Source organism: Ceratotherium simum, chromosome 8 (assembly GCF_057802395.1).
Source record: "Ceratotherium simum simum isolate JZ-2026a chromosome 8, ASM5780239v1, whole genome shotgun sequence".
NCBI lineage: Eukaryota > Metazoa > Chordata > Mammalia > Perissodactyla > Rhinocerotidae > Ceratotherium > Ceratotherium simum.
Window position 1 is genome coordinate 66,260,511 of NC_141907.1, and position 26,617 is coordinate 66,287,127.

Here is a 26,617-nt window from a genome sequence, read left to right on the forward strand (position 1 = left end):
GAGGAAAATTACATTCCAAGAAGCACTGTTCTTTTATAAGCAAAACTATGCTGAGTTTAAGCAATTTTGGAAATTCACAATGCACACTTCAAAAGTTCAAAGAAATCTTGCAGTAAACAAACCTGTTTAAACCAATGTTTCCCAAACCTCAATGTCTTTTCTATTTATTTCTTTTTTGGCTTAACTTCTATTAACATTCCATGGAAGTACTGTGAAAACCTTTATGCCCATAGAAGAAAATCAACATCCTACAACACGGTATTCCCCATTTCTTACCACGTGGCTCCACACTATCTATGTTGTACTTACTCTCTAAAACAAATCCTTTGTTACAGACAGACTAGTATTTTCACTGTCTCCTCTGCCTGCCAGCTTTACCTTCAGGCTTGGCACATGTTTGCTCCTCTAACGTAACTTAGTTTTTTCTCCCTTCAACCTACCCACACCTTATATATCTACCAAGAAATCCCTTACAACCCAGTTAACCCCGCCTGGCTACTGTAACTCACACAATCTTTTTATTCTACTCTAAACTCCTAGAGTATTTTTTTTTTTTTTTGTATTCATGTCCAGTCAATTCAACAAATTTACCAAGCATTTACTTAGGATATAAAAATTAATTAAGCATGGCCTATGGCGTCAAAGAGTTCCCAGATCCTTTTAACTTAGTTTAGTGAATAAACATATTGTAACATTCTACTATTAGAAAAGAGCTGTCTATGAGTTTTTCTCCAAACTAGATTATAAATTTTTGGAGGAGTGCGTCTTATCTTGAATTTTCTGTTTAAGAAGCAGCATACAGCAATGATGAAGAGTATGAACTTTGCAACTCCTCTTACAACTATGATAGGCCAGCTATTACAATCACAACTCTCCCTGCTCACATAAAACAACTAAAAAAGCTGATTAAAATGTATATTTACAAATCTGTTTGAAAGCATTAGAGATCTGTCAACATTGCAACAGCCTGATGAGCCATGGTCAGTAAGAAAACATGAACTTGACATTTTCCTTTGCTTTTCCCTTCAAGGCATTTACTGACTTGTAGGCAGCACTGAGCAGAGTTTTCGCAGTTTCAAAGGGTTGGGAAGACAAAAGTTTGTATTCAAGACACATCATAATGAAGGGATCCTGGTAAATACCCAGGATTTCAGAGGGGACATCTAAAGGGCTGCAACGTAGGAGTACAGATTAACCAAAAACAGGCTAGCTCTCAAAAGGACTGAAAACCAACTTTGAAATGACAAACTCCTATTTTGGTTAAAATGATTTGCCAAGAGCCTAACTGCCTATCAGACACAAAGGTAAATCTTTTCTGTAGGATGTTCACAAAATCTAGGATTCAAATTTTCTCTACAGTTTTTCCATAAGGAATATCTGGCATGACATCAAAAATTACCAGGCATACCAGGAGAAAAGATCAAATGACTGAAGACCAAAAAAAGTAATAATAATAATAAATAGAGATAGACTCATGGTAGATCAAAATATTGCAGCATTCAAATACAGACTTTAATATAACTGTAATTAATATGTTTAAGAAAATCAAGGACAAAATGGAGAATGTCAGCAGAGAACACAAGTCTTTTTTAAAAAATCAAATAGAGATTCCAGAATTGAAACACGCAATATCTAAAGCTTGGAATGCAATAGATGGGTTTAAAATCTGATAAGACACACCTGAAAAGGGTTAGAAACTAAATATAGGCAGGTAGAACATATCTAGATAGAAGATTGGAGAGAATCTAAGATGGAAAATAAAGCAACAACAACAACAAAAACAAAAGATAGGAGACATATAAGGCATGATAGAGACGTTGAACAAATGTGTAATCTCAGCCACCAAAGAAAGGGAAAAAAGTGGCCCCAAACAATATATGAAGGTGTCATATTCAATAATTTTCTTAAATCAATGAAAATACATGAAGCCACAGAAAAGGCATACAACAAACCCCAAACAAAATATACACAAAGAAAACCACATCCAGTCCCATTCATTGGCAAATTACTGAAAACCAAGTGCAAAAAGAAAAATCTATAAAGCAGCTGGAGAAGAGATACATTACCTTCAAATGACCAACAATAAGACTTACTCTTCAATAGAAATAATGGAAGCCAGAAGACAGTGGAATATCTTCAAAGTACTTCAAAGTGCCTATTTCAATATCTTTACCCAATGAAAACAGCCTTTAAAACTGAAAGCAAAATGAATACTTTTTAAAAATGTTATTCCATTGGCAACACACTTAACACGAAAAATCATTCCAGATGGAAACTAGTAGATGTTAGAAGGAAGAGCGAGCAATGGAAAAAGGAAATATACGGGAGACTAAAGGAAGCTTATCTTTATAAAAGAGTAATAATAATACCTTGTAGAGTTTGAAATAATGATAAATAAAATGTATGAAAACAACAGCCAAAATTGCAGGGGCTTGAGGGAGTGGTCAGTAAAAGGAGTTAACATAATTGAAGGTCTAGGAATTGACAAAAGTATGAATGTATATTAGAAATTTCTAACTTACATTGGAATGTAAATTAGAAATTAAGAATTCATGTTAAAATTTAGGTTAACTCTTACAAGATTTGTCAAAGAATGTTTAACTAGAAAGCTAACAGAAAATAAAATGGAATACTAATATATACTTTAATGAAAAACACATTTCTAGAAATAAAGAGGAGTATTTCATAGTGATATCATCAGGAAGATATAAATATTCTAAATGTGTTATGCACTGAATTAGCTTCAGATTGACCAAAAAAATGACAAAATTAAAAGAAGAAATAGAAAAATCTACAATCATTTTGGAAGATTGTAACACATTTCTCTAAGTAACTAATAGAATAAGCAGGCAAAAATTAGTTAGAAAATAGAAGATCTAAGCACTTGATTATCAAACTTTACTTAATCTCTGGACCTAATCGATATTTAAAAAGATTGTATTCAACAAATTCAGAATACACATTCTTTTCAAGTGCAATGGAACCGTCATGAAAATTGACCATACAGTAGACAATAAAGTAAGTCTCAACAAATTTCAAAGAACTGAATAATACAGAATATATTCTTTGAATACAGTAGAATTAAGCTAGAAATCAATAACAAAAATAATCAGAGCCAGCCCTGATGGCCTAGTGTTTAAAGTTCGGCACACTCCCTTCACCGGCCCAGGTTAGGTTCCCAGGCATGGAACCACACCATTTGTCTGTCAGCAGCCATGCTGTGGCAATGGCTCACATAGAAGAACTAGAAGGACTTACAACTAGGATATACAACCATGCACTGGGGCTTTGGGGAGTGGAACAAAAAGAGAGACAGGAAGATTAGCAACAGATGTTAGCTCAGGGCGAAATCTTTCCCAGCAAAAAAAAAATCAGAAAACCTTCAAATGTTTGAGTATTGAGCAATACATTTCTAAATAGCCCATTTATCAGAGATCAAATCATAAGGGAAGTCAGATAACATTTTTCAATAAACGACAAAAGTATGACATATCTAAACTTGCGGGATATAGTTAAATCAATGCTAAGAGGGAAACTGACAGTATTAAATAAATATATTACAAAAGAAGAAAGATTAAAAATGAATGACTTGTGTCCATCTCAAAAAGCTAGAAAAAGAAAATGGAGCTCTAAAAAGGAAAAAAAGGTTGGGGCCGGCCCAGTGGCGCAAGCGGTTGAGTGCGTGCACTCCACTGCGGTGGCCTGGGGTTCGCCGGTTCGGATCCTGGGCACGCATGGACGCACCGCTTATCGAGCCATGCTGTGGCGGCGTCCCATGTAAAGTGGAGGAAGATGGGCATGGATGTTGGCCCAGCGCCGGTCTTCCTCAGCAGAAGGAGGAGGATTGGCGGATGTTGGCTCAGGGCCTATCTTCCTCACACACAAAAAAAATAAATTAAAAAAAAAAGGAAAAAAGGAAAGAAATAACAAAATGAAAGCAGAAAATAATAACACAGAAAGAAAACTGCAATGAAGAGAATCAACACAGCCCAAAATAGTTTATTTGAAAAGACTAATAGAACTGACAAATTCATGGCAAGACAGCGAGAGAAAGAGGGGGAGAAATTACCAATACTGGAAATGAGAAACGTTCATGGTAGCATTATGCAAAATTGCTAAACACCAGAATCAACCAAATGCCCATAAATAGTAGAATTGATAAACCATGGTATAGTCATACAACAAACACTATATAGCAATGATAATTAATGAACCACTGCTATGTACAATAACATAAACGAATCTCGCCATACAAACAAAAGAAGCCAGACTCCATAGAGTACATACTCTATGATTCCATTAAAATAAAGTTCAAAAATAGGCAAAAAGTGATCTATGATAATACTAGTGCAGATAGTGGCTACCTTTAGGTAGATAATGGGTAGGGATTGAAAGTGAGCAGAGGGGCTTCTGAGATGCTGTTAATGTTCTATTTCCTGATCTGTTTGGTGGTTATATGGATGTATTCACTTTATGATCTGTGTACTTCAATAACAAATTCATTAAAAATAATAAAATGTGTGTACGGCTTTGGAGTCAGAAATTCCTAGGTTCAAATCCCAGCTCTGCCACTTCCTAGCTGTATGACCTTCGTCAAGTCACCTTAACCTTTCTGAATCTCAGATTTCTCCTCTGTGAATAGAGCATACTAATAATACCTACTTCATAGGAAATTATGCATATTAACTAAGATAAAGTGCTAGTAAATATTTAATAAATGGCAGTAATAGTTGTAATTGGCGATGGTAGTAGTTATAACATGTTTTTTGTGGGGAAGAGTGGGATGGGAAAAATTCTGGAAACCATGGAGAAATAAAGAGGCACTGCCAAGACCCTCTGCTCAGTTCAAAGTTCCTCCCATAGGGCTGGATCTCAAATTTATGCCCATCAGGGGCAGCACTGGTAACCTTCTTGTAATCCTTTTATACCTGCAATGTACATAATCAATGTTCTTGGAAGCAATAAACTCCTGTACTCTAAGCTGCTTCAGGAGGTTTAATTTGTCAAAGTCCACTGACGGTTCTTATTACGCTGGACCCTCAATCTTCCTTCTCTGGTCCTGTATATTAGAGGCCTGTGTACTCATGGGTTGTTTTTTTCGGGTCATAGCACATATCTTGCAACCTTCTTTGCCTAAGGCTCAGTGCAAAGCAGGGGCCAGCAGCCTCTGACTCCTTCTTATCTATCAAGGATGTCTTGTGAGCATGGAGGCCAAGGCAACATCACTTGTGCGGCACGTCATAGCTTAATTATATATACCAAGAGAAAACCTACTGTAGAACATACCTGTCAAGGGCACAAGACTTGGAGCTGGAGTGTCAGGGTGCGGTTCCTAATTCTGCCACTTACGAACTGTGCGACCCTGGACAAGTCACTTAACCCCAAGTTTTCTCAGTTGTGAAATGACAAACACAGTCCACAGGTCATAGGATTTCTATGAGAACTAAATTAGTTAACAATATAAAGCACTAAAAACAGCGCCTGGCTCATAAAATACATTACATAAGGGATAGCTATTACCATTTTATAGGTCAGCAAGTTTCCAGCAACTTAAAAACCTTCAAGTTAAAACAGCTCGAAAAAGTCTATACTTGAGACCCACCTTTATTTATTTAGGGAGACTCCTTCACAACGCTGGTAAAATTCCTGACCATCCGGCCCCCCTGCCTGTCTGGCTTCCCCAGGCCCAGCGTACCGCAGACCCACTGAACTACGCGCAGGTCCCCAAATGTGCCAGGACGCCTTGTCTCTCTGCTGTCCATGCCTCCTTCAAAACCCAGCTCAAAGCCGCCTCTGCTATGGAGGTTTCCCAGATCCCACCAAGCAAAGTATGCTCCCTTCTTCCTTTGTACACTTATCTCTTAGAATATTAATCACACAAGATTGTAATAAATTTTAATTTCCCTAAAGAGACTGTGATCTTCAAGGTTGTGACTATGCTTCCTTCATCCTCTTATTACCTAAAATCTAGAACTGTACCTGGCACATAGTTGGACCTCAACAAAATTAATGCTGAAGGACATCCAAATTCTTTATCCTAGGTGAAAAATTGTGGGTATAGAGACAGGAGTGAAGGTGAGAAATGTCAGTTACCTAGGAAACAAGGCACAGACGATAAACAGGATAAGCATCTCGCTATTTCCTTCTCCAAAAATTTTTTGAGTAATAAACCGACAAGAAAAAAAACTAATAAATGCACAAGTTTATAATTTGAGAAACTAGCATGAGAAAGATGAGGGCATTACATAAGTAATCAGAAAATGAGCATGACTTTCTCCTGTCAACTCTCTTACCCTTTGCCCATGTAATTAAGTACGGTTGTAATTTAATCATGTTTACTGTTACTTCATGCTCACAACAAACACTTCTCTCTCCCTTTCTTAAATGTGTGCAGATGATCGTATTCCCATGAGCATCAAAGAACAGAGTCTAATAATGAAATGTTGAAAAAAACCAAAACTTACAAGGAAGTTAATCTGGCACACCCAACGATATGCATAATCATCAGTGTGCTGCATGGTAATTAGGTAGAAATGGTAAATAGTCCCCTTAAGTGTCTGTAATGAGTATTGCTCTTAGGTCATCAAACTGAATATTTCTGGAGTCAGCTGCAGGAAAGCCTATTCCTATAATAAAACGGTTCTCAGTCACCACTGCACATTAGAATCGTCAAGGGAGCTTTTATAAATCCTGTTGCCCAGGGCCCTCACCTCAAATCAATTTAATCAAATCCTCTGGGAGTTGAACATCAGTATTTTTTAACACTCCCCAGGTGACTACAATGTGCACTTAAGGTTAAGAATTACAGCTGTAAACAAGAAAATGCAAGCGAGTTTGAAATTGTCCTTTCCCTCTATATTCCCACAGCACTGGGAACAAGCCTCCACTGAAGGTTCATCAATCAGTTACTATCAAGTAATTAACAATGACTGATTAATTAACAATAATCAATTAATGTTTATTTGTCACAAGACTTTGCCATATCTTATTTTCCTTTGCAAGATAACAAACAAACACGGAAAAGAAAAAATCATTACTCTTCTTTCCCTCCTCCCAGTATCCTATATGGAACCTGAAACAGCCTGGCACTTATGGGCATGCTGTCAAGTCAGCCCCAGGACTCTGGACCTTTTTTTTAATTGTGCAAAACATACATAACATAAACTGTACCATTTGGACCATTTTTAAGTTCACAGTTCAGTGGTATTAAATATATTCCCATTATTTTGTAACTATCGCCACCATCCATCTCCAGAACTTTTTAATCTTCCCAAACAAAACCTCTGTATTCATTAAACAATAACTCCTCATTCCCTCCTTTTCACAGTCCCTGGCAACCTCCGTTCTACTTTATGTTTTTATGAATCTGACTGCTCTAGGTACCTCATATAAGTGGAATAATATCATATTTGTGTTTTTGAGTCTGAGATTTCACTTAGCATAATGTCTTCAAGGTTCATTCACTTTGCAGAATGAAAAAGGAAGGAATTTCCTTCCTTTTTAAGGCTGAATAATCTCTCATTGTATGTATATAATGCATTTTGTTTATCCATTCATTCATCGATGGACATTTTGGCTGTGTCCACCTTTTGGCTATTGTGAATAATGTTGCTATGAACATGCATGTACACGACTCTGAACTTTTTATATATGGCTTTACATATCCAGCATGGCCAACATTCTTAGCCAGGGAATCTCATCTCAGAGAAGCAAAAGGGCCTGCTGTGGTGTGCAGAATTCTAAAATGGTCCCATGACGTCTACCCCTCTGGTGTCACGCCCTTGTATATTCCCCTTCCCTTGAGTGAGGACGGAAACTGTGACTTGCTCCTTGCCAACAGAATATGGCAACAGTGATGTGAGGGTCACCCAATGTACGTGATATAAAGCTTCATCTTAGACAACTGTAAAGACATCCTCCAGCTGGCCCTGAAGAAGCAAGCTGCCATGCTGTGAAGGCCCCTGAGAGGGACATATGGCAGGGAGCTCTGGGCAGCCCCTTGGAGCTGAGAGCAGCACCCAGCTGACAGCCAGCAAGAAAATGGGGACTTTAGTCCTACAACCACAAGGAAATGAATTCTGCCAACAATCACGTGAGCATAGAGGAGGACCTCTTCCAACTAGAAAGCTCTAGAAAAGAACACAGCCAGCTGATACCTTGACTGCAGCCTTGTGAAACCTTGAGCAGATGACCTAAATAGGCACGCCCAGACTCCTGACCCACAGAAATGCTGGGATAACAAATATGAGTTGTTTTAAGCTGCTAAGTTTGTGGTAACTTGTTATACAGCAATAGAAAACTAATACATCTGGGTTTCCCTGAGTTTCTATTTCCAAGAAATTTCAAGTAGTATCTTCTTCTGCTCACTTTTTACCTCCCTTTTTCTCATCTCATCTGGAGACAAGGGACTGGAAGCTACAGATCTTTCTTTCCTTCATATTTCCCAGAGCTTGATCCATAAACCCCAAAAAGACAATCAAAACTGACGCTTGAAATTTACCAATTAAAATTAATTTGTCATGACTAACAAATACTCCTGGAAGGATTAAAAAGAAACTGAGAGTTCCTGATCACTCACACTTTAGTATGAATTACATATAAGATATGCTCAGGAGGCCAGTCCAGTGGCTCAGCGGTTAAGTGCGTGCTCTCCACTTCGGCGGCCCAAGGATTCGCAGGTTCTGATCCGGGGCACACAGCCACTGACGCACCGCTCGTCAAGCCATGCTGTGGCAGCGTCCCATATAAAGTAGAGGAAGATGGGCACGGATGTTAGCCCAGGGCCAGTCTTCCTCAGCAAAAAGAGGAGGATTGGCATCGGATGTTAGCTCAGGGCTGATCTTCCTCATTAAAAAAAAAAAAAAAAAAAAAAAGGTATCCTCTGGGCATTCCTGGCTAGAAAAACTGTCAAACAAGACTGCACTGAAAAATCTACAATTAACAAATACTTCTAAGAGGAGTCAGCATGGATGAGAGGAGACAAATTATTTTAAAATGAGTCTTTCAAGAAAGGAAATAGTTTTAGTCAAAGGATAAATACAAGAAATGTATCTTTCACATAGAAGCTACATCCAGAGTCTAAAAACTGAAAAGCTTTATCCTTGGCTTTAGATCTTTTCCCCTCCTTAAGAATTTTATTGCAGTTTAAACCCTAGCAAAGGTCAGGCGACAGGAGCCGAGCTGCTTAGCCTTCCCTGATTCAACAAGCAAGAAGAAAAAGACCACTGTCTTCTCAACTATACTATTTCTACTACACTCTTGCCTGGGAATCTAGCAAAGAAACGAGTAGTATCCAGAATGGCATGGAATGTTTGTGAGAAAAAAAAAGGGGTCAGAAAAGGGTAGGCCATTTCAGAGGACACTTAGAAGATGTAAGTGAGGAGAGCTGGAAGCTCCTGCCCAGGCCCCCAGGACAGTGGTCCAAAGCCAGCCCTGCTACATTGACCTAGAGTAACTTATTTGGAGCCAAGCAGATCCAAAAACTGCTATAAATATCTTATAAATTAGTAAGAGAGCAAGCAAAATAAAATGAGCATAAGTTTCAGAGTTGCTCCAATTAAGTAGCAGCTGTCTTGACATCTCGGTGAGGTTACACAAGCTTTAGGCACTACTCACGATGACCACGGGCTAGTTACTTATGCTTGCTGAGCCTCAGATAATCATACTTACCCGGCAGGTTTGTTGTGAAAACCAATGAGGCAACTATATACAGGTCATAGCACACTGTGCCTGGTCTATAGCAGGTACTCGAAATTGGCACTGGTGGTCATTGACTAGTTTGATACTGAGAATGGGGGAAAATTAGGAAAGAACAAAATAAAAGTATAAGTGAAAGAAATGGGGGCAAGCAGACAGAAAGAAATACAGAAAAGGGAAACAAAAGAGGAAGAAAACAAAATTAAAGAATGAGCTTCATTGATTCAATATTCAATATTCGATAAATATTTGTTGAATTGAACGTGTTAATCTGAAGGAGTAAAGGGGATCTTGCTAGTCAAAGCTGTTGGGTCAAAAATTGCTATGGTTTTTGTGAAGTATAAAAATATCATAGTGCATGCTCTGACTCCTAGGAATGTAGACCACATGGTGAGGGGGGGTGCGGAGTCAGCTGGGTAACTACAATGGACACTAAGACTTTTGACTATTCACAACAGCAAGTCCTCAATTCCTGAGTGTTTTCTGAGGCTTAATCAAACAATTTTCCTAACACCTAGCAACTGACAGACTGGAAGATTTGAGGCTCAAGTCAGAAGGAGCAAAGGGCGGCTATAAACCAAGTAGAAGATAATTTGAGAGGCTGAGAGAGGGCTGAGGTGGGGGCACAGAGTGAGGAGAGCCTGAGGCCCTGGGCTCCCAGACAGAGAGATGAAAAGGCAGGGGCAGGAAGTGAGAGGGGCCAGGGGCCGGGACTCAGTAAGTCTGCCCAGACCTATTTCACTGCCCCAAGCCGTCAAGGCAGCTGTCACTGAATTCTAGGCAGTTTCTTCAACTTCTCTGTGCTCTAAGGAGGTAAGCCTCTCCTTTTTTTTTGAAGTTTAACAGCACCACCCACCCCACCCCACACCCAACTCCAAGGGGAGCCATTCCCACTGTAGGCTGCACCGTCTCTAAGAGCTGTGCACACTGTGGTGGACAGCACACTTTTCACATCAGGCAGGTGCAGATTTGAAACCTGGTTCAACAAACTACCAACACCAGGACCTTGAGCAAGTTGCTGAACGCCTCTGAGCTCTCATTTCACCTTTGGGACAACGGAAAAGCAACACCCACGTCACTAGACAAGTCTCCAGCGTCCATAAGATAATGTACAGAAAACAACAGACATCTAGCATTTAACCGATAACTTGGTTTTCTCACCCCACCCCTGAGTAACTAGTTCTGATCTGGATAGCACATTACTGCTATCAAAAGACATCCTTCTGTCTCAAACATTCTGACAACTTCTACCACACACATCACCCAGCTGCCTTCACCCACAGCTTCTGGCTGTCAGATCACCACACAACTGGGCTTTTTCTCTTCTTCCTTCCCTTATTTAGGGAGCTTCATTTTTTGCTTTTCTGAAGACCCAACTTAACGCAACAGTATTTATAAGCATATGCGTGATTTTTTTAACTGTCCAACTGAAAATTAGGAGTCTGTACATACACTTTTAAAAATCTTTAATAATCTATGTAAAATCTAGATATATAACCTCTCATACAGTAACATCTAAGTCACTATTTCATAGGAGGAGAAAGAAGGTTTCTTTCCCTCCTGCCCCCAGCAAAATTTTCCTCTACTGCAAATTGATAATAGGGCAGCACTTTCCAGAAGTGTAATTTTCAGGGAGAAATAACAACAGCAGGGGGTGGTTTTTAATCATACAAAAAAACCACTAGAAGAGTATTTACTTCTAATTATATATTTAATTTTTTACATGGCTTCCCAACTAAAATAAGAAGAGTCCTCTTCTAATTTTTATGTTGGAAAAGTAGTATTTAGGAGTTGTTAGAACAGACTTTAGATAGCAGATTTTCTGGTTTTGAATCTTGGTTCCAATATTAAAATCTGTGTAACCTTAGGCAAGTTAATTCTGCATGCCTCAGTTTTCTCATATATAAAATGGGGGTGACAATAACATCTATCTTACAGGTTTTTTGTGAGAATTAAATAATCCAGTATTTGTGAAGCATTCAGAGTGGTGACCGGCACATAATTAGTGATACGTACATGTTATTATTATTACCATTACTATTATTATTCCATAGAAATACTCCTGTTTAGCTCCTGTATAAAGGAGCTACATTTCTATAACGCACATTCAAATGCTCAGCACTGCTTCAGAAAGGCAGCACAAATAATCACAAATATACTCTTCCTCTCTCCTTTTCCACCTCTTATTAAAATGAATGACTCACTAGCATTTTCCACTTTTACCTATTCTGCTCCTGGGGTGGGAGTGACAAATGAAACTAATTGTCCTTCCTAAAACTAGAGTCAACATCTGAAGTCAGATGGCAAGTCTTTGTTTTACCTTTCCTTTTCACAGAAGAACAATAGTTTCAAATGATAGTTTAAGCGTTCTTAGCAAAAGGCAGTCATACCAGCAACTTGCCAGATGTCTCTGATTAATTTGCCTGTGTTCCACCAGACATTCAGCATGAGCTCGTAATTTTGCTCTGCTAGTGCTGAAGTTTGCTAAACAACGTCTACATAAACAGAAAATTTAATTTCAGTAAAAGGTCTGACCTCTGGATGCATAGATGTCTTGGTGCTCAAGGCAGGTCAGACATGGACAGAAATGCTATCCGAGCTCTTTCTCACCCTCCTTTGCCACTGATACTCAGTTCCCAGCCTTGAGAAGCACTGTACTCATTTGGGATCTCATTCGTGCCCCTCCATATATATCACAGTCTATGCCATCAGATGGATCAAACCCATTCTCAGTGTCCTTTTCTCATAGGCCTGAGCTCTGAGAATCCAGCACCTGGTGAACACTGATGCAATGGGTAGGCTCTGCTCAGCTCTGCTTGGAAGAAGCCAGGAAGCACCATAATTCTTCCTACCAATCAATAGGGCATGTCATAATAAATCAGACGGGTGCCCAAACTGGTCTGACTTGAGGCCGTTCATCTTTGTGAGGAGTTCTAAGAACACTAGGATTGTAGAGGGAAAGAACTGGTTTCAAAGTCAAGAGTCTTGGATTCTAATCTTAGCTCTGTCACTTGCCATTGCATACTCTGCAATTCCCCTGCACCTGTTTCCTCGCTTCTCCAGTAACAGGGGTAGTGTGAAACAATCTCTAAGGTTCTTCTAGCTCTAAAGTCTTCTGATGCTCACTATATTAAATTTAACTCAAAGAGCAGAGTATTTGATATACTGTAGTACTCTGAGTCATCATAATTTACCATACCTTAGTAAGGCTGAGTACCTGTAAGAGGAATGGGCTATGTGCCCACATAGTCATATGCTCCTGAAGATCTAAAATGGTCAGTGGGCACAAAGCCAAGTCACTATAAAAGCCTAAAATATACCACAGGTTCCATGCAATTTAAGAGCAATTCTACATTGTGGCCACCTCAATCTGACAGGGACATTCTCATTTTCTGTGGCTTTGTCCTAAAACCAAACACAGGCCTTATTCTGTTTTATTTTTCCCAAACTTCACTAGATCATAATTCCCATCTCATGACATAGCGATCAGAGCCAAAACACATAATCTACAACTGCAATATCCAATACAATAGCCATTAGACACATGAGGCTATTTAATTTTAAAATTAATTAGAATTAAAAATTCAGTTCCTCAGTTGCACTGGCCACATTTCAAGCGCTCAAGAGGCACATTTTGCTACTGGCTACCATATTGGACAATACAGATTACAGAACATTTCCATCATTGCAGAAAGTTCTATTGGACAACACTGAATTATTCTAGAACCTGATCTTAAAAAGCAGACCCTTGAATTTTGCAAGAGACAAATTTCAAGAGTTCTCCAATGCCATTAGAGCATATAAGTTCTCCATATAAAGTAGGGAGGTGCAATTATATAGTTTAAGTTATCCCTTCAGACTCTACAAGTACACTTGATGGGTACAGGACAACGAAGCTGGCATGGGCGGGCTGCCTGGCGGTTGATGAAATTCACTTGCCATTTACAATACACTTGAGCCCAGGGGCCTCAGCAAACTCACAGATTGCTGTGGCATGGGTTTTAGAGTTTCTCATGAATTACTGAAAACGAATCCCCAAATTCCAAATCTATCCTTTGCCCAAATGTTATTCTCTGGTTTCTGTCAGTACTTCACACCTCCCTGATGCTGCTGATGGCAGGAGGGCTAGGAGTCTCCCCTCAGTTTCCTGTTCACTGTTAAGCACTCAGCAGAGACATCCTTTCTGACAAACAGACTGAGAAGCCATTCAGTGGCTTTCTGATCCAGTGTGGAGGGGGGACTTCATTCAAAATGTAGTTGGCATGTATTATTAGGAACAAATTTAGTCATAATTCAATCAAGAAACTTTATAAAAGTTCAACAAAAAAATCATGACAACCTAAGAATATAGAGAGGAGCCATTTTGACTGATATCTTAAATTCTCTCATATCCAGCAGGAACTGCTTGGAAAAGTAGCCAAACCAGGCTACCATATGTCATCCTTTTATCAGTGAATGATGCTCCCATCTTTTTTAATGCTCTAATTTCTAGCAAATTGTTTCTTATAAAACTTTTGATAGACTGTGTAAAAGATATATAAAAATATCCAAAGTTTACTTATGGCTTTTCTCTAAAACTGGAACTATTTGAAAATAGAAAATGAACTGTAATATTGAGCACTTTTGAAAAACTGGAAAATTAAAAATCTATGAATGGATGATGTTAGCTATCTGTGTTCAGCCAGTTATTCCAGACTTAACGAAAGATATATTTTGCGAGGGAAATTGAAGCACAAACCAGTCAAGGAAAAAAGAGTGGTCCCCACATTCTATTTCATTTTTCAATTTAGAACCACAAGGCTCTATGAAAGCATATGGGGAATATTAGGGCACGAATGTTCTAGTTTGGTCTCTTTAGGATTTAATCATTAGGAATCAATTAGCCCACTTCTTCATCATGACCGCAACACAGACTTGAACCCATCTGGCTTGCCTTTATGATGAGGGGAAGCATTGTTAGTCCTTATTCAAGAGCTATAATGTCTTTCCTCCCGTGTCCCACTCACAATAGACAGACGAAAAGGAGTATGATTTGGCCCAGCAATTGACTGTGCAGAACTACTGATTTTCTTTGCCTGGTTATAATAGAGCTAATAAAGAAATACAAAGGAATATGCTTATATTGGATTGTTCAGTTACCTAACACTGGGAGACTGGTGTATTGCCTCAAGATGCCTCAAGTCTTTGGAACAAAATAACTGAACATAACCTTGGTTCAAGAGGAGAAATCTGGTGGAATATGTAAGGAGAGGGTCAAAGAAGATGAACTGCTATAAAATTCTCTTACACATCTAGCACATTGCTATTTGGAAGACTTTTTGTGGGTAAATAATATATTATGCTTATATATATATAGTAATATAATGCATAATATATAATATTACCATAAATGCATATATCTCTGATATATCGAAAAAGAACACTGGATGATGTTCAATTTTTGAAAAACAAGCATAAGTTTGTAACATTTATAATTTCTGAATTCACACCATTAAAAGTAAATAATTTACTTCTGCAAAAGGAATAGATAAGACCTTTCTAAACCAACTAATAAAAAACTCTTAGTTTAAAAAAATTCTTCTGAACTCTAATATTAATGAGATTTCTTTCAGTCACAGAGTATTATGATTAATAATCTAGCATGACTTATTTCCTTAACAAATATTTATTGATCATTCACTATGTGCCAAGTATTGTCAACAAATTGATGAATTAAACCTCCCTTTATAATTCTGTTGTCAAAATTAATCATTTATTTCTTTAAGTCAGATGTTTTAATCTTGATTTATATACTTGGGTCTGTGAATAAATTAAAATTTGTTTTAATTTCACAAATCTTGCATTTTACAAGAGACATCCAGAGATAATGTCTTTGCCAAGACATTATCAAGCCAAAAGATCTAATTTCAACTAATAAATATTTACTCATTTAAAAGTAATGTAGAAAGGAGACTGTAACTTGTAATGTTTCTAGTCAATCTTTCCTAGTTAGAAAATTCAGACTTTAGCCAGAAAAGAAATGTACACACACACACATACACACACACACAAGAATGCTGTGGTAAATATTTATATATTCTTTTAAAAATCCTTATTCTTAAAATTCATTCTAGCTTTTAATTGTTCCCTCTGTCTGAAATGACCTTTCTACCTAGTCTATGCTCCTTTTCCTCCTCTGGATCTCAGTTAAAGGTTACCTCATTAGCCAAGCCTCCATGATAATCCCAATCCCGTTGCCTCCTTTGCCTTCTCTCTCCCTAATCCCAGATACCACCCACTATACTATTGGTTTCCATCATATCATTTATCCCAATTAATAACTACACAATGCTTATTTGTGTCCATGCATACTGTCTACCTCCCCACGAGAAAGGCTCTGTGTCTATTTATTCACTGATATATACTTAGCATCTAACAGAGCAGCTGGCAGAGGTAGTGCTCAACTTACATTGTGGAATGAATGAATGAACTCATCCCTTTGAGTTTCCAGCTTATTCCTCTTTCATGACACCTGCAGACTAAGTGCTAATAAGTGTTTTTTACTATACAGATTCATAATTCATTATGATTTGTGTATACTTTTAAGTCCACTCCTATAGAAAGAGAGAACCATAGACTTCCTAAAGCTACCTCTTCACTCCCCTAGGGTTTTCGAGACAATGGAAATGACTTTTGTAAACTCAGCTTCTCAGTTATACATATCACAAATCAAAATCTAGGTTAAGCACAATTCCTGCTTTAAAGAGAAGTTCTGATTAAAGGGACACCCTTTTGCAAAACAAAACCATTTTAGAAGTCCCTCTATCCCAAAATCTGAAAGGATTAATGTGCTTTTTACCACTGAGGAGGATTAATAAATATCACTCTAGTGTTTCGTAATATCAAGGCCATCTGAGTCAAAAGGGTGTGGAAACTTTTTACCTGGAATCCTTTCTGACTCTTGCTTTCTCAAAGGAAAATTCAGGGGGTTTGTTGAGGTCATAGGTTCTGGTTGTTGGCTCAGCAGACACCCCAGCCTTTGCTCCCCTCCTGCTATGGAGAGAGACCAATCCTGAGGTCTTCCGGTGGACCTCAAGAGGCACTTTATCTGGAGATGCCTGCAGCGGGCTTCCTCCCTGCATATGCACCACATCCTGAAGCTTGTTCAGCTGGATGCACTTGTTCTGGAGCTCCTCTGTGAGCTCTGCAATGGTTACAGTCTGCTTCGACAGCTGCTCCCGCAGCTCCTTCAAATGGTACTCCCGCTCCTGGATCTCAGCATCCTTCCTCCTCAGCTCTCGCTCCAGCTCTGTCACCTTGCTCCGCAGGGCATCGGTGGTGAGGTTCCCAGAGCGGCCATCTGGATGCTTGGAATGTTTGGGTTTCACTGAACCATTTCCCATTTTGCTCAAAGACCTGAGAGAGAGAGAGCACAGAATTGGAAACTACCTAGTGGAATTTCACTTCCCAACAGCCCCCACCACTCCTCTCATTCCGATCTGTTGCATAAATAGAAACATAGCAGTCATTGTTGTTTGATAAGCAATAAATTCCCCACGCTTCCAGAAGTAAAGCTATCGATTGATTTCCTTTATCCCTCCATGATGAGGAGTTGGCACTTGGTTCCACTCTTCCCTGACCCTTCGCTGGCACAAGTTTCACACCTAAGCATTTTGCACAAACGGCCCTCATAACCCGCTTTTCTCTTTGGTCCTTCTCTCCGGACAGCTGTCAAAAGCATCACAACAAAACTGTGATGTGGATGTCAGCATGGCCAAGATAAAACACAAACGAACAGCTCCAGCAGCAGAGACTTGAAAATGTCACAACTCTCACAGCCCCTTGTACGGCTATACTGAGAAACCTTCCCCTGATTTAGAAAATCACACATCTGCATTCCTCGGAGGAGGAGCCAGAGTTGCTGCTGCTTTATTCGCACTTTCCTCCTGCCCTACGTACCTATTAAGTTTTGCATTTCTAATAATGCTCACTGTTAAAAACCTGGATTGTGGTTACTACAAGGTAAAACAGAGGCATAGGGATTCCTTTACTTTATATCCTAAAGCAAGGTTATCAAAAGAAAGGTTATCTATAATACAAGGCTCTCTCCTTCTCCTATTAAGAATATCCTCAGTATAGGCCACAAAATGGTCACTAATCCAGTGGGTCTTGGGATGTGAAATGCAGATCAGAGATTATGAGGCATGATTTTAGTTCATTCAGAAATATTTTTTAGTTCATTAGTTATGTATTTATTTTAACATTCATTAGAAATATAAATAATTTGCACCCCAAGGTTGTGAGGCTAAATTAGGTATTTAGGTTTACTGAGTCAGTTCAATGAAAATAGAAAATAAATCATCTGCAGATAGTATGGACATATGAGCAAAATGAAAAAGTAGAACTCGGGAGGGTGAAGTTTGGAAAATACTGCTTTGATTAATTATCATAAAGTTTAAGTCTTTTTACACTACCTATTTAAATTTTGTACTTTTACATGTGCAGTTTTTGACAGCCAGAACTCAAGAAGCATTATAGTGCTTATAAACTAAGTTGGAATTACCTCTCATTATCTAATGTCTGAAGGGATAGATGCAACTTTGAAGTTATATATCCCACACATTCGTACGCTTCTCTCCCTCCAAATTTCAAACTCAGAGAGAATGAAATGCTTAGACTGATTTCACTAGCTCTACTGGAATAATCATGACCCCTGTGACAACAAAGGCATAGATGTAAAACAGCCTCATTTGGTTTCAAACAGATGCAACCAAATAGCCAATGCAGGTCACCTAAGATGGATGGTACAAACAGAAAATAAATGTACTTATAAAAGTAATCTGGCAGCACCCAGATATTCCTCATAGAATTCAGGTTCAAAGTAGTCATTAATAAACATTAGCCTCAAGAGAACTGCCTTAATATGTTACAGAGATGAAGCAGATTTAACCTTTAAGTTTCTGTTGACTTGGCAGCATTTACTATTCTTACATATGAGGAATTTATAAAAAGGAGGAGATTAGAATTCAAAGAAGTGACCCTAGACACCCTTGTATTCCAAATAAGCAGTTCAGAAAACGTTCAAATAGGACCTGAGAGTAAACTTGAACGAGATTCAGAATGACAGGCACGAGAAAGGTATTTCCAAATGTACCTTAAATTAATGTGTGCACAAGTTTTTAACATACAGCAGTGAGCCATCTTCTAGACATCCTTTTTTGGTTCATGGACAAGCATTCCTAAGCTAAGGCAGGGTAGAGGGAGGGAGTGGTCAGAGGAAAAGGCATTGCCTTATAAGGAACAAAAGTACGCACAAAAACCTTTAAATCTAATATTAAACTAACAGCTCATTCTTTAGTCATAGAACAATTGTTTACCAAGACCTAACTTAGTATCATGTACTATATCAGGTGCATAGTTCATGAATTTGCAGTCAAATTTCACAGAGAAAACAGTTCTAGCATTCTAAATGTGAAAAGGCTTAGCATTATTTTTGCTCTATGTATGGTATTCAAAACATTCTGTACCAATCCAATAATTTTACAAACTTGAAGCACAATTGGGTAGAAGATATTAAATTCTCCCAAAACACAACGAATTCTCTGATTTTAATGAAGTCAGTTTGGAAGCTGTATAAATCTTTCGAGCTATTTAGAATTTCAAAAAGAGGTGAAATGAGAGTAACTAACTCATCTTTGAAGTCACTAATTTAAGATATGTAGTAAGTAGGTTACTAAATGGCTCAATACTAAGTCCAATTTCCCAGTTAGTTCACCCATTTAAATGTTGTTGTACCTCAAACCAAGGCCTCAAGTTTCTGGCTTCATAAAAACTAATTAGATTCATTCTGTTTCCTGTATCAGTCACTTAGATAAGCTACTTCTCAAATATGTATTACTAGCCACAAGGAGAATTGAACAACAGGATGTTACTCCATCAATCTAGCAACTATAGGTTACTAGAATCATTCTTATAATCAGAGGACCGCACTAATAAGAAGTGAGCTCGCAGATGAAGATCAGGATTTAACATGAGCAATGGAGTCAGGCCAGCCAGAGTAGGAAAACAATCTGCCCTTTCCCAGCTGTGTAACTTTCTATAAATTACTTAGAATCCTCTAGTACGTGACTAGAGACAGGGCGCTTAGTGTCTTGGTGTGAGGAAATGCCCATAGGGGACCATTGCTAGGTGGGACAGAAGTCTAGTAAACTGGATATCTTCCAGACAGCAGGTCTTTAAAGATGTAAATTATTCCCTTGGGGCGGGGTTGGGGGTGGGAAGGGCGGGAATCGTACTCTGTCTGGATTATATGTTCTATTAAGAAGAGAAGTCATTCTGGAACAAACAGCCTGGGAAACCTTCCCTATAAGAGAAGCCTCATCAAAAGATGGAGACTAGCCTTGTGAATGACTCAGCCCAGGTTCCGGGACTGCAAGGACTCCCCAAACTCTGTAATTCCCTCATGTAGCCCCAGTCTATTTTCATATATTGTAGAGTAATCCTTAAACCGAAAAGGCCCAGCTAATAGTCTTTGAAGACAATAAAAAAACATAGTTCAACTGCAGCCAGGGACAGGAGAGAGGAATAGAACGAGCAGCGGCATTTAACAAGAAGAGAGGAATACCATATAAGATTATAAAGCATTATTACATTAATTTAAACACTATTTAGGAAATGTCATATATAAGAGGTAACTAGAAAAGACATAGAAAAGCAACACTGACTGCAAAGGCTCTTGCAGGCGGATTAACACCTGGCAGCCAATGTGGGAGGAATTAAGCTTAGTTTGTCTGTTTTTCCTCCAGCCTTAAAGTAGTTTGAAACCAAAATCTTGGCTCAGATCTAGATAATATCTATTTCGTTCTCTGTCCATCTGGAGTCTGATATAAATACACACACAAACACACACACATTTATACGTATATACATGTATAGCCACATGTATATCTGCAAACATAGGAGACAGTATAGTGCTGGCTAAGGTTACAGAGCCAGGATCCCAGTCCAAGCACTCTCACTTAGTATTTACACGCCCTTGGGCACGATATAGGGCTTGAAGGTCAATAAGAGAAGAGAGAGATAGACACATAGATAGATCAACAGATATATAAAATAACGTTGCGTATAATTTAGAGTTGTTAGAGTTAAATGAGATAAACCATGATAAGAATTTAGCACAGAGCCTGACACATAGTGTGTGTTTAATAAATATTAAATATTACTATTTTTATCACTGTTAACATTATTTATCCAACAAAATAACTCATCTTAGTAGAAAAACTTATTGATCAAAAAATATGAACTAAACCAACACAATATTATAGGAGAACAAAGTCAGAGTGGTGATACTACCAGACTTCAAGACTGACTTACTATAAAGCTGCAATAACCAAGACAGTGTGGCATTAGTGAAAGAATAGAAAATAGATCAATGGGGCAGAATAGAGAGCCTGGAAACAGAACCACACAAATACAGTCAAGTGACCTTTGACAAAGGAGCAAAGGCAATCTGATGGGGAAAGGATAGTCTTTTTAACAAATTGTATTGGAACAAGTGGACATCCATATGCAAAAAAATAAATCTAGACACTGACCTTACATCTTTCATAAAACTTAGCTCAAACTGGATCAAAGACCTAAATGTAAAACTCGAAACTATGAAACTGATAGTAGACAATCTACTAGGAGAAAATCGAAGTGATCTTGGGTTTCATGGTAACGTTTTTAGCTAAAACACCAAAAGCGCAATCCATGAAAGGAAAAATTGATAAGTTGGACTTTATTAAAATTAAAAACTTCTGCTCTACAAGATACTGTTAAGAGAATGAAATAACAAGCCATAGACTGGGAGAAAGTATTTGCAAAACACATATCTAATAAAGGACCAGTATCCAAAATATACAAAGAACTCTTAACACTCAACAATAAGAAAACAAACAACCCAGCTGAAAAATGGGCAAAAGATCTAACCAGATACCTCACCACAGATGATGTACAAATGGCAAATAAGGATATGAAAAGATGCTCAACATCATATGACATTAGAGAATCTCAAAACAACGAGACACCACTACACACCTATTAGAATGGCCAAAATCCAAAGTACTGACAACACTAAATGCTAGAGAGGATATGGAACAACAGGAACTCTCATTCATTGCTGGCGGGAATGCAAAATGGTACAGCCACTTTGGAAGACAGTCTGGCAGTTTCTTACGAAGCTAAACAATCATATGATCCAGCAATCATGCTCCTTGGTATTTATCTAACTGATTTGAAAATGTATGTCCACACCAAAACCTGCACACAGATGTTTACAGCAGCTTTATTCACTGCCAAAACTCGGAAGCAACCCAGACGTCTTTCAATGAATGATGGATAAACTGTGGTATATCCAGACAATGGAATATTATTCCATGATGAAAAGCAATAACTATTAAGACACGAAAAGACATGGAGGAACTTTAAGTGCATATTGCTAAGTGAAAGAAGCCAGTCTGAAAATCCTATATATTGCATGATTACAACTATATGACATTCTGGAAAAGACAAAACTTGGAGACAGTAAAAAGATCAGTGGTTGCCAGGGGTTTGGGGAGAAGGAGGGAGAAATGAACAGATGAAGCACAGGGGAATTTTAGGGCAGTGAACCTATCTGAATAATACTGTAATGGTGGACACATGTCATTATACATTTGTCCAAACCCACAGAATGTACAACACAAGCAATGAACCCTAATGTAAACTCTGGACTTTAATTAATAATACTATATCAATATTGGTTCATCAATTGTAACAAATATACCACACTGATACAAGCTGTTAAGAAAAGGGGAAGGCGGGGTATATGGAAACTCTCTGTACTTTTCACTTAATTTTTCTGTAAATCTAAAACTGCTCTAAAAAATAAAGTCTATGAATTAAAAAAAAAGAACATGTACTACGGAATGAATGCAAGAAAGCTGATAGCACATTCAGGGAACAGGCTGAAATGCACGATAAGTGAAGGAGAGTGATGAGAAATGAGGCTGAAAAAGTAAGATACTGGAATAAGATACTGAAAAATTTCATATGCCATGTTATGGTATCTGGATTTTTAGTGTAGGTCAAGTTTTTTTTCCAAGTTACGTGGTAAGATTTGTCTTTTAGAAAAATAATTTTCTTGGCATAAATATGGAATTAGAAGAAGAAGAAAGACAAAGTAAGAGGCTATTGCACCAATCCAAGTAGGAGGTGATGAGGACAGGATTAAGGCCAGACAGAGTCCCAATCCTATTCTATTGTCTTGAACTCAAGAAAAAATGGACCACGTCCATGGTAGCCAGAAGAGAAAAACATTATACTCTAGGAGATTTGGTAAAAGCTATGGCTATAGGCAACTCTGAAATTTCCTTCCCTTCAATAAATCATGAAAAGTAGAACAGATTCTTTTTCATGATATGGGCAGGTTTGCCTGAAGTTAGAGAAGTGAATTATACAGGCTTTTACAGACAGTCTTCTAAGTATATATGAAACTGATGCACTTGATGTTACCCTTAACTTCATCTCATCAAAGTTCTTTTAGAAAATAATTAACCATCATTGAATACATAAATCTCTGCTTTACCTCCCTGAAGCAAACCACACAGAGTAGTCCTTGTGAGAAACAGCTCAATTTCATATCAATGCCACAATTAAAAGCATCTGTCCATCTACCCTCGTGACTGTTGACCTGGGGCTCAGTTTTGAATCTACTGCTTGTTTTCCCTGTCCACGGCATCTTAATTTGGAGAATAATTTTCTCTTATTAGGCAGTCATGTGAGCTTCTTATTGTACCAAAGTTGCAGCTACTCCTGAGGCTGATTATGGCTTTGAAGTGCCCCTCCCCCAGAAGAATGTTCACAGTGAATTTTATAAATGCCACATATCCTATATTTTCACTGCCAAATGTGGTGGCATTCCATTCAGCTATTTTTGGGTGCCACAGTAGCAGAAAAGCAGGCAAACATATAAATATAATTTTATAGGTATAGGTCAGGAGATTATAGCTGATGGAATTTGAGTTCTGATAAGAAGAATAAAGATTTGGAAGTTTCCATTGTGGCAACTGGGCAAGAGGTGATGTCATTAACCAAAATGAGGAGCAGATCTGAGGGATAAGACAGTGAGTTTAACTTTGGACACGCTCTGCTTGAGGGACCAGTGGAAACTCTAAGGTTGAGAAGTTCTGTAGGCAGTAGGAAACAAAGGACTAGAAAATCAAAAGCAGGAGCGGAAAATATTTAGCAATCATTTATATGTAAGTAGAAGCTGAAGCTGAAGACCATGAAAGTGCCCAGGAGACCGGCAGCAAGGAAAGGAAAAGTGTCTAGGTCTACATGAAGTTTGAGAGAAAAACTAGAGAAATGATACAAAGAAGCTATTGCTTTGGTACAAGTGAGAGAAGACATGGAGGGATTAATAGTAAAAAATCAAGAATGGTGGGAGAAATACCGCAGAGACAGAATTTCTAAATGTGGTAATTAAATGGGTGTACACAAGAGGGGAGTCAAAAATGATTCTAATGTTTTGATCTTGGAAGGCTTGGAGGAAGGCAGTACTATTAACTCATTTATTCATTCATTCATCCCAAAATAGAGTACCACCTATTGGGCTAGGCACTGTGACATTGACCACAGCAGAAGAATAAGCAAACTTTATGGAGAAGGTAATGAGTCTGCATTTATATTTGTTGAGTTTGAGGTGCCTGTGGGTCATCAAGGTGGAAATGTCTAGCGATGGTAGCAAAGAAGAAAGGTCAAGGCAAAAGACTGCTAGGATACAGTAGGAATTGAAGTCCCATTAGGAGATGAGATCACTACGGGAGAAAAGCAAGGAACGCCTCTATTGTTATGTATGTACATTTAGATAATACCTGTGGATATTATTCATAGGAGAAGAGGAGGAGGAAAAGCAAATAAAGATGGAGAAGGAATAGTTGTAATAGATGTATCATAGAAGCCATGAAGATAAGATTTTCAAGAGGTAAGCAGGCTGCGGTTCACATCTCACAGACATATCAAAGCAAAGGCCATCAGACGGAAAAGCACTGAATTGAGCCTTTCACAGAAGAGTTGGAAAAGAAACCTGGTTACAAAGGACGATGGGAAAAGCCGACACTGAGAGTAGGGACTTCAATATGGTATCATGGTTCATGCAATGGATTTTTAGAACAGTGGAAACTTGAGAGTAGTATTTGTAAACCCAGAATAATGAACCAGTGAATATAGAGAAAATGAAAAGACAGAAGAGGGGATAATTGATAGGAAAACAGCCTAGAGGAAGCAAGACAATGTGGGATCACAAGACTTGGGCAACATCCAGGCAACATACGCCTTCACTGTGAGGTGAATTAGCCTCACTCGTAAGGATTTCAGATGACTGGAATGAAGTATTGCATGTAAAAAAGAAAACTCTGTGCACCATCTTTTTATGTCATTTATTCTTAGTTACACAATGTTCCAACGGAGAGGATGGCCTCTAATTCTCCAAAGAGAATTCTCTGCCATATTAGCGCCCACCCTCCTGTGTAAAACTAAACAGGAGTACTGGCGACAGCTACTGTATGTTATGTGGGACGATCGCCTTCTCCAGGAGTTAAATAGAAACTTACAAAGAAAAGAGACAATAATTTCTAAGGAACTGTGTGTATAGGGGGGCGGGTGTATGTTGCTCTCCTCCTGTATAAAAAAGCCTCTGGGAACTTCGGGAACAAGATGAAGATCAGGAAACCATGCGTTTCTCAGAGCGTCATCCTATCTACCTGTTCCTTCTGCTTGTCTTGTTTCTATTCTCAACTATGGTCTCAACTGCTGTACATCTGCACTCTAGTTCTTCTCAAACTTGAACTCACTGCTTTTTGTCTCATCCCCAAAGGGACTGATTTGTTTGTTTTCTTGCTCTTGTTTCTTCATCACCACGAAATACACAGCACAAATCTGAAGGCGCCTCACGACGCTGAGAGTGACACAGGACACCCACACAAGTTTACAAGGACTCGAAGTATTTGTCTCCTAGCAGCTACCCAGAGCTCGGCATAGCGGAGCTGGGAGCGCACGCCCTGACTGCAGCGCCAAGCCCCCAGCCCGGAGCCAGTCTCCTGGGCTGCTCCCGGCTAAAGGCGTGAGAACCCTGAGCACTTCCCCCCGGGGGCTGAACTCCCCCTCCCGCCCCTAGCCGAGCTTCTTAAAATCAAGTAGCCTTCCCTGGTCTCCAGGAGCTCACAGAAGGCTGCCACACCAAGTGAATGCAACGCGTGCACACGTCCACACGCAAACAGAACAGTACATGCACAAGACCGGCTGGGTGTGGAACAGAGGTGCACAGCACGGAACACACGGACAGCATGCACACGCGCGCACCCTGACCCCGTCCCTCCCGACGCAGCCCTGGTGCCCAAGCCCCCTGTCCGAGAACCTCACCAGACAACCGGGTAACTTTCCAGGTGCGCAGCTTGTCACCTCGGCACCGCCGCCCCTGCGTCTTCGCGTCCTCTCCACGCAGCTCTCCCCAGCCGCCTCGGCGCCAAAGCCGAGCGCAGGTCAGCTCAGCGAGTCCCGGCCATGCGCAAGGCGCGCCGCGCGGGCTACGTGGGTGCCGGGGGCGCGGGCGAGCGCGCTGCGGGCAGTAGCTGCAGCAGCTTGGGTGCTGCCCCTGGCTCCACCGCGGGGCCGGTGCAGAGGAGACACGCAAGGAGGGAGGGAGGGAAGGAAGGCGGGAGGAGAAGAGGAAAAAGAGGGGGGCGGGGGTCAGCCGGGGCTATTTCGTGGAAGAGCAGGAAGCTGGCTTCCCTAAAGGTGGGGTCACCCGCGTGCGCACCCGCCGCGGCCCGAACCTCTAGTCCCGAGACAAGCTAGCCGCGACAGCTGCAGCCTGCACTTGATACTCATAACCTCCAGAGTGCGGCAACTTAAGAAGGAAGAT

At 39.4% G+C, this 26,617-nt stretch overlaps 1 protein-coding gene across 1 annotated transcript in view; it reads right to left on the reverse strand.

Annotated features, from left to right (window-relative positions):
• PRKG2 (protein kinase cGMP-dependent 2) overlaps nt 1-26,195 on the reverse strand; it is a 109,175-nt gene extending 82,980 nt beyond the window's left edge. The window contains exons 1-2 of the mRNA XM_014787835.2: nt 26,116-26,195; nt 16,618-17,091 (exon numbers count right to left, since the gene is read on the reverse strand). Of these exons, the coding sequence (XP_014643321.1) occupies nt 16,618-17,078 (461 nt within the window). The 5' untranslated portion in view covers nt 17,079-17,091; nt 26,116-26,195. The remainder of the gene's footprint in view (nt 1-16,617; nt 17,092-26,115) is intronic.
• Between the last annotated feature and the right edge of the window lie 422 nt (nt 26,196-26,617).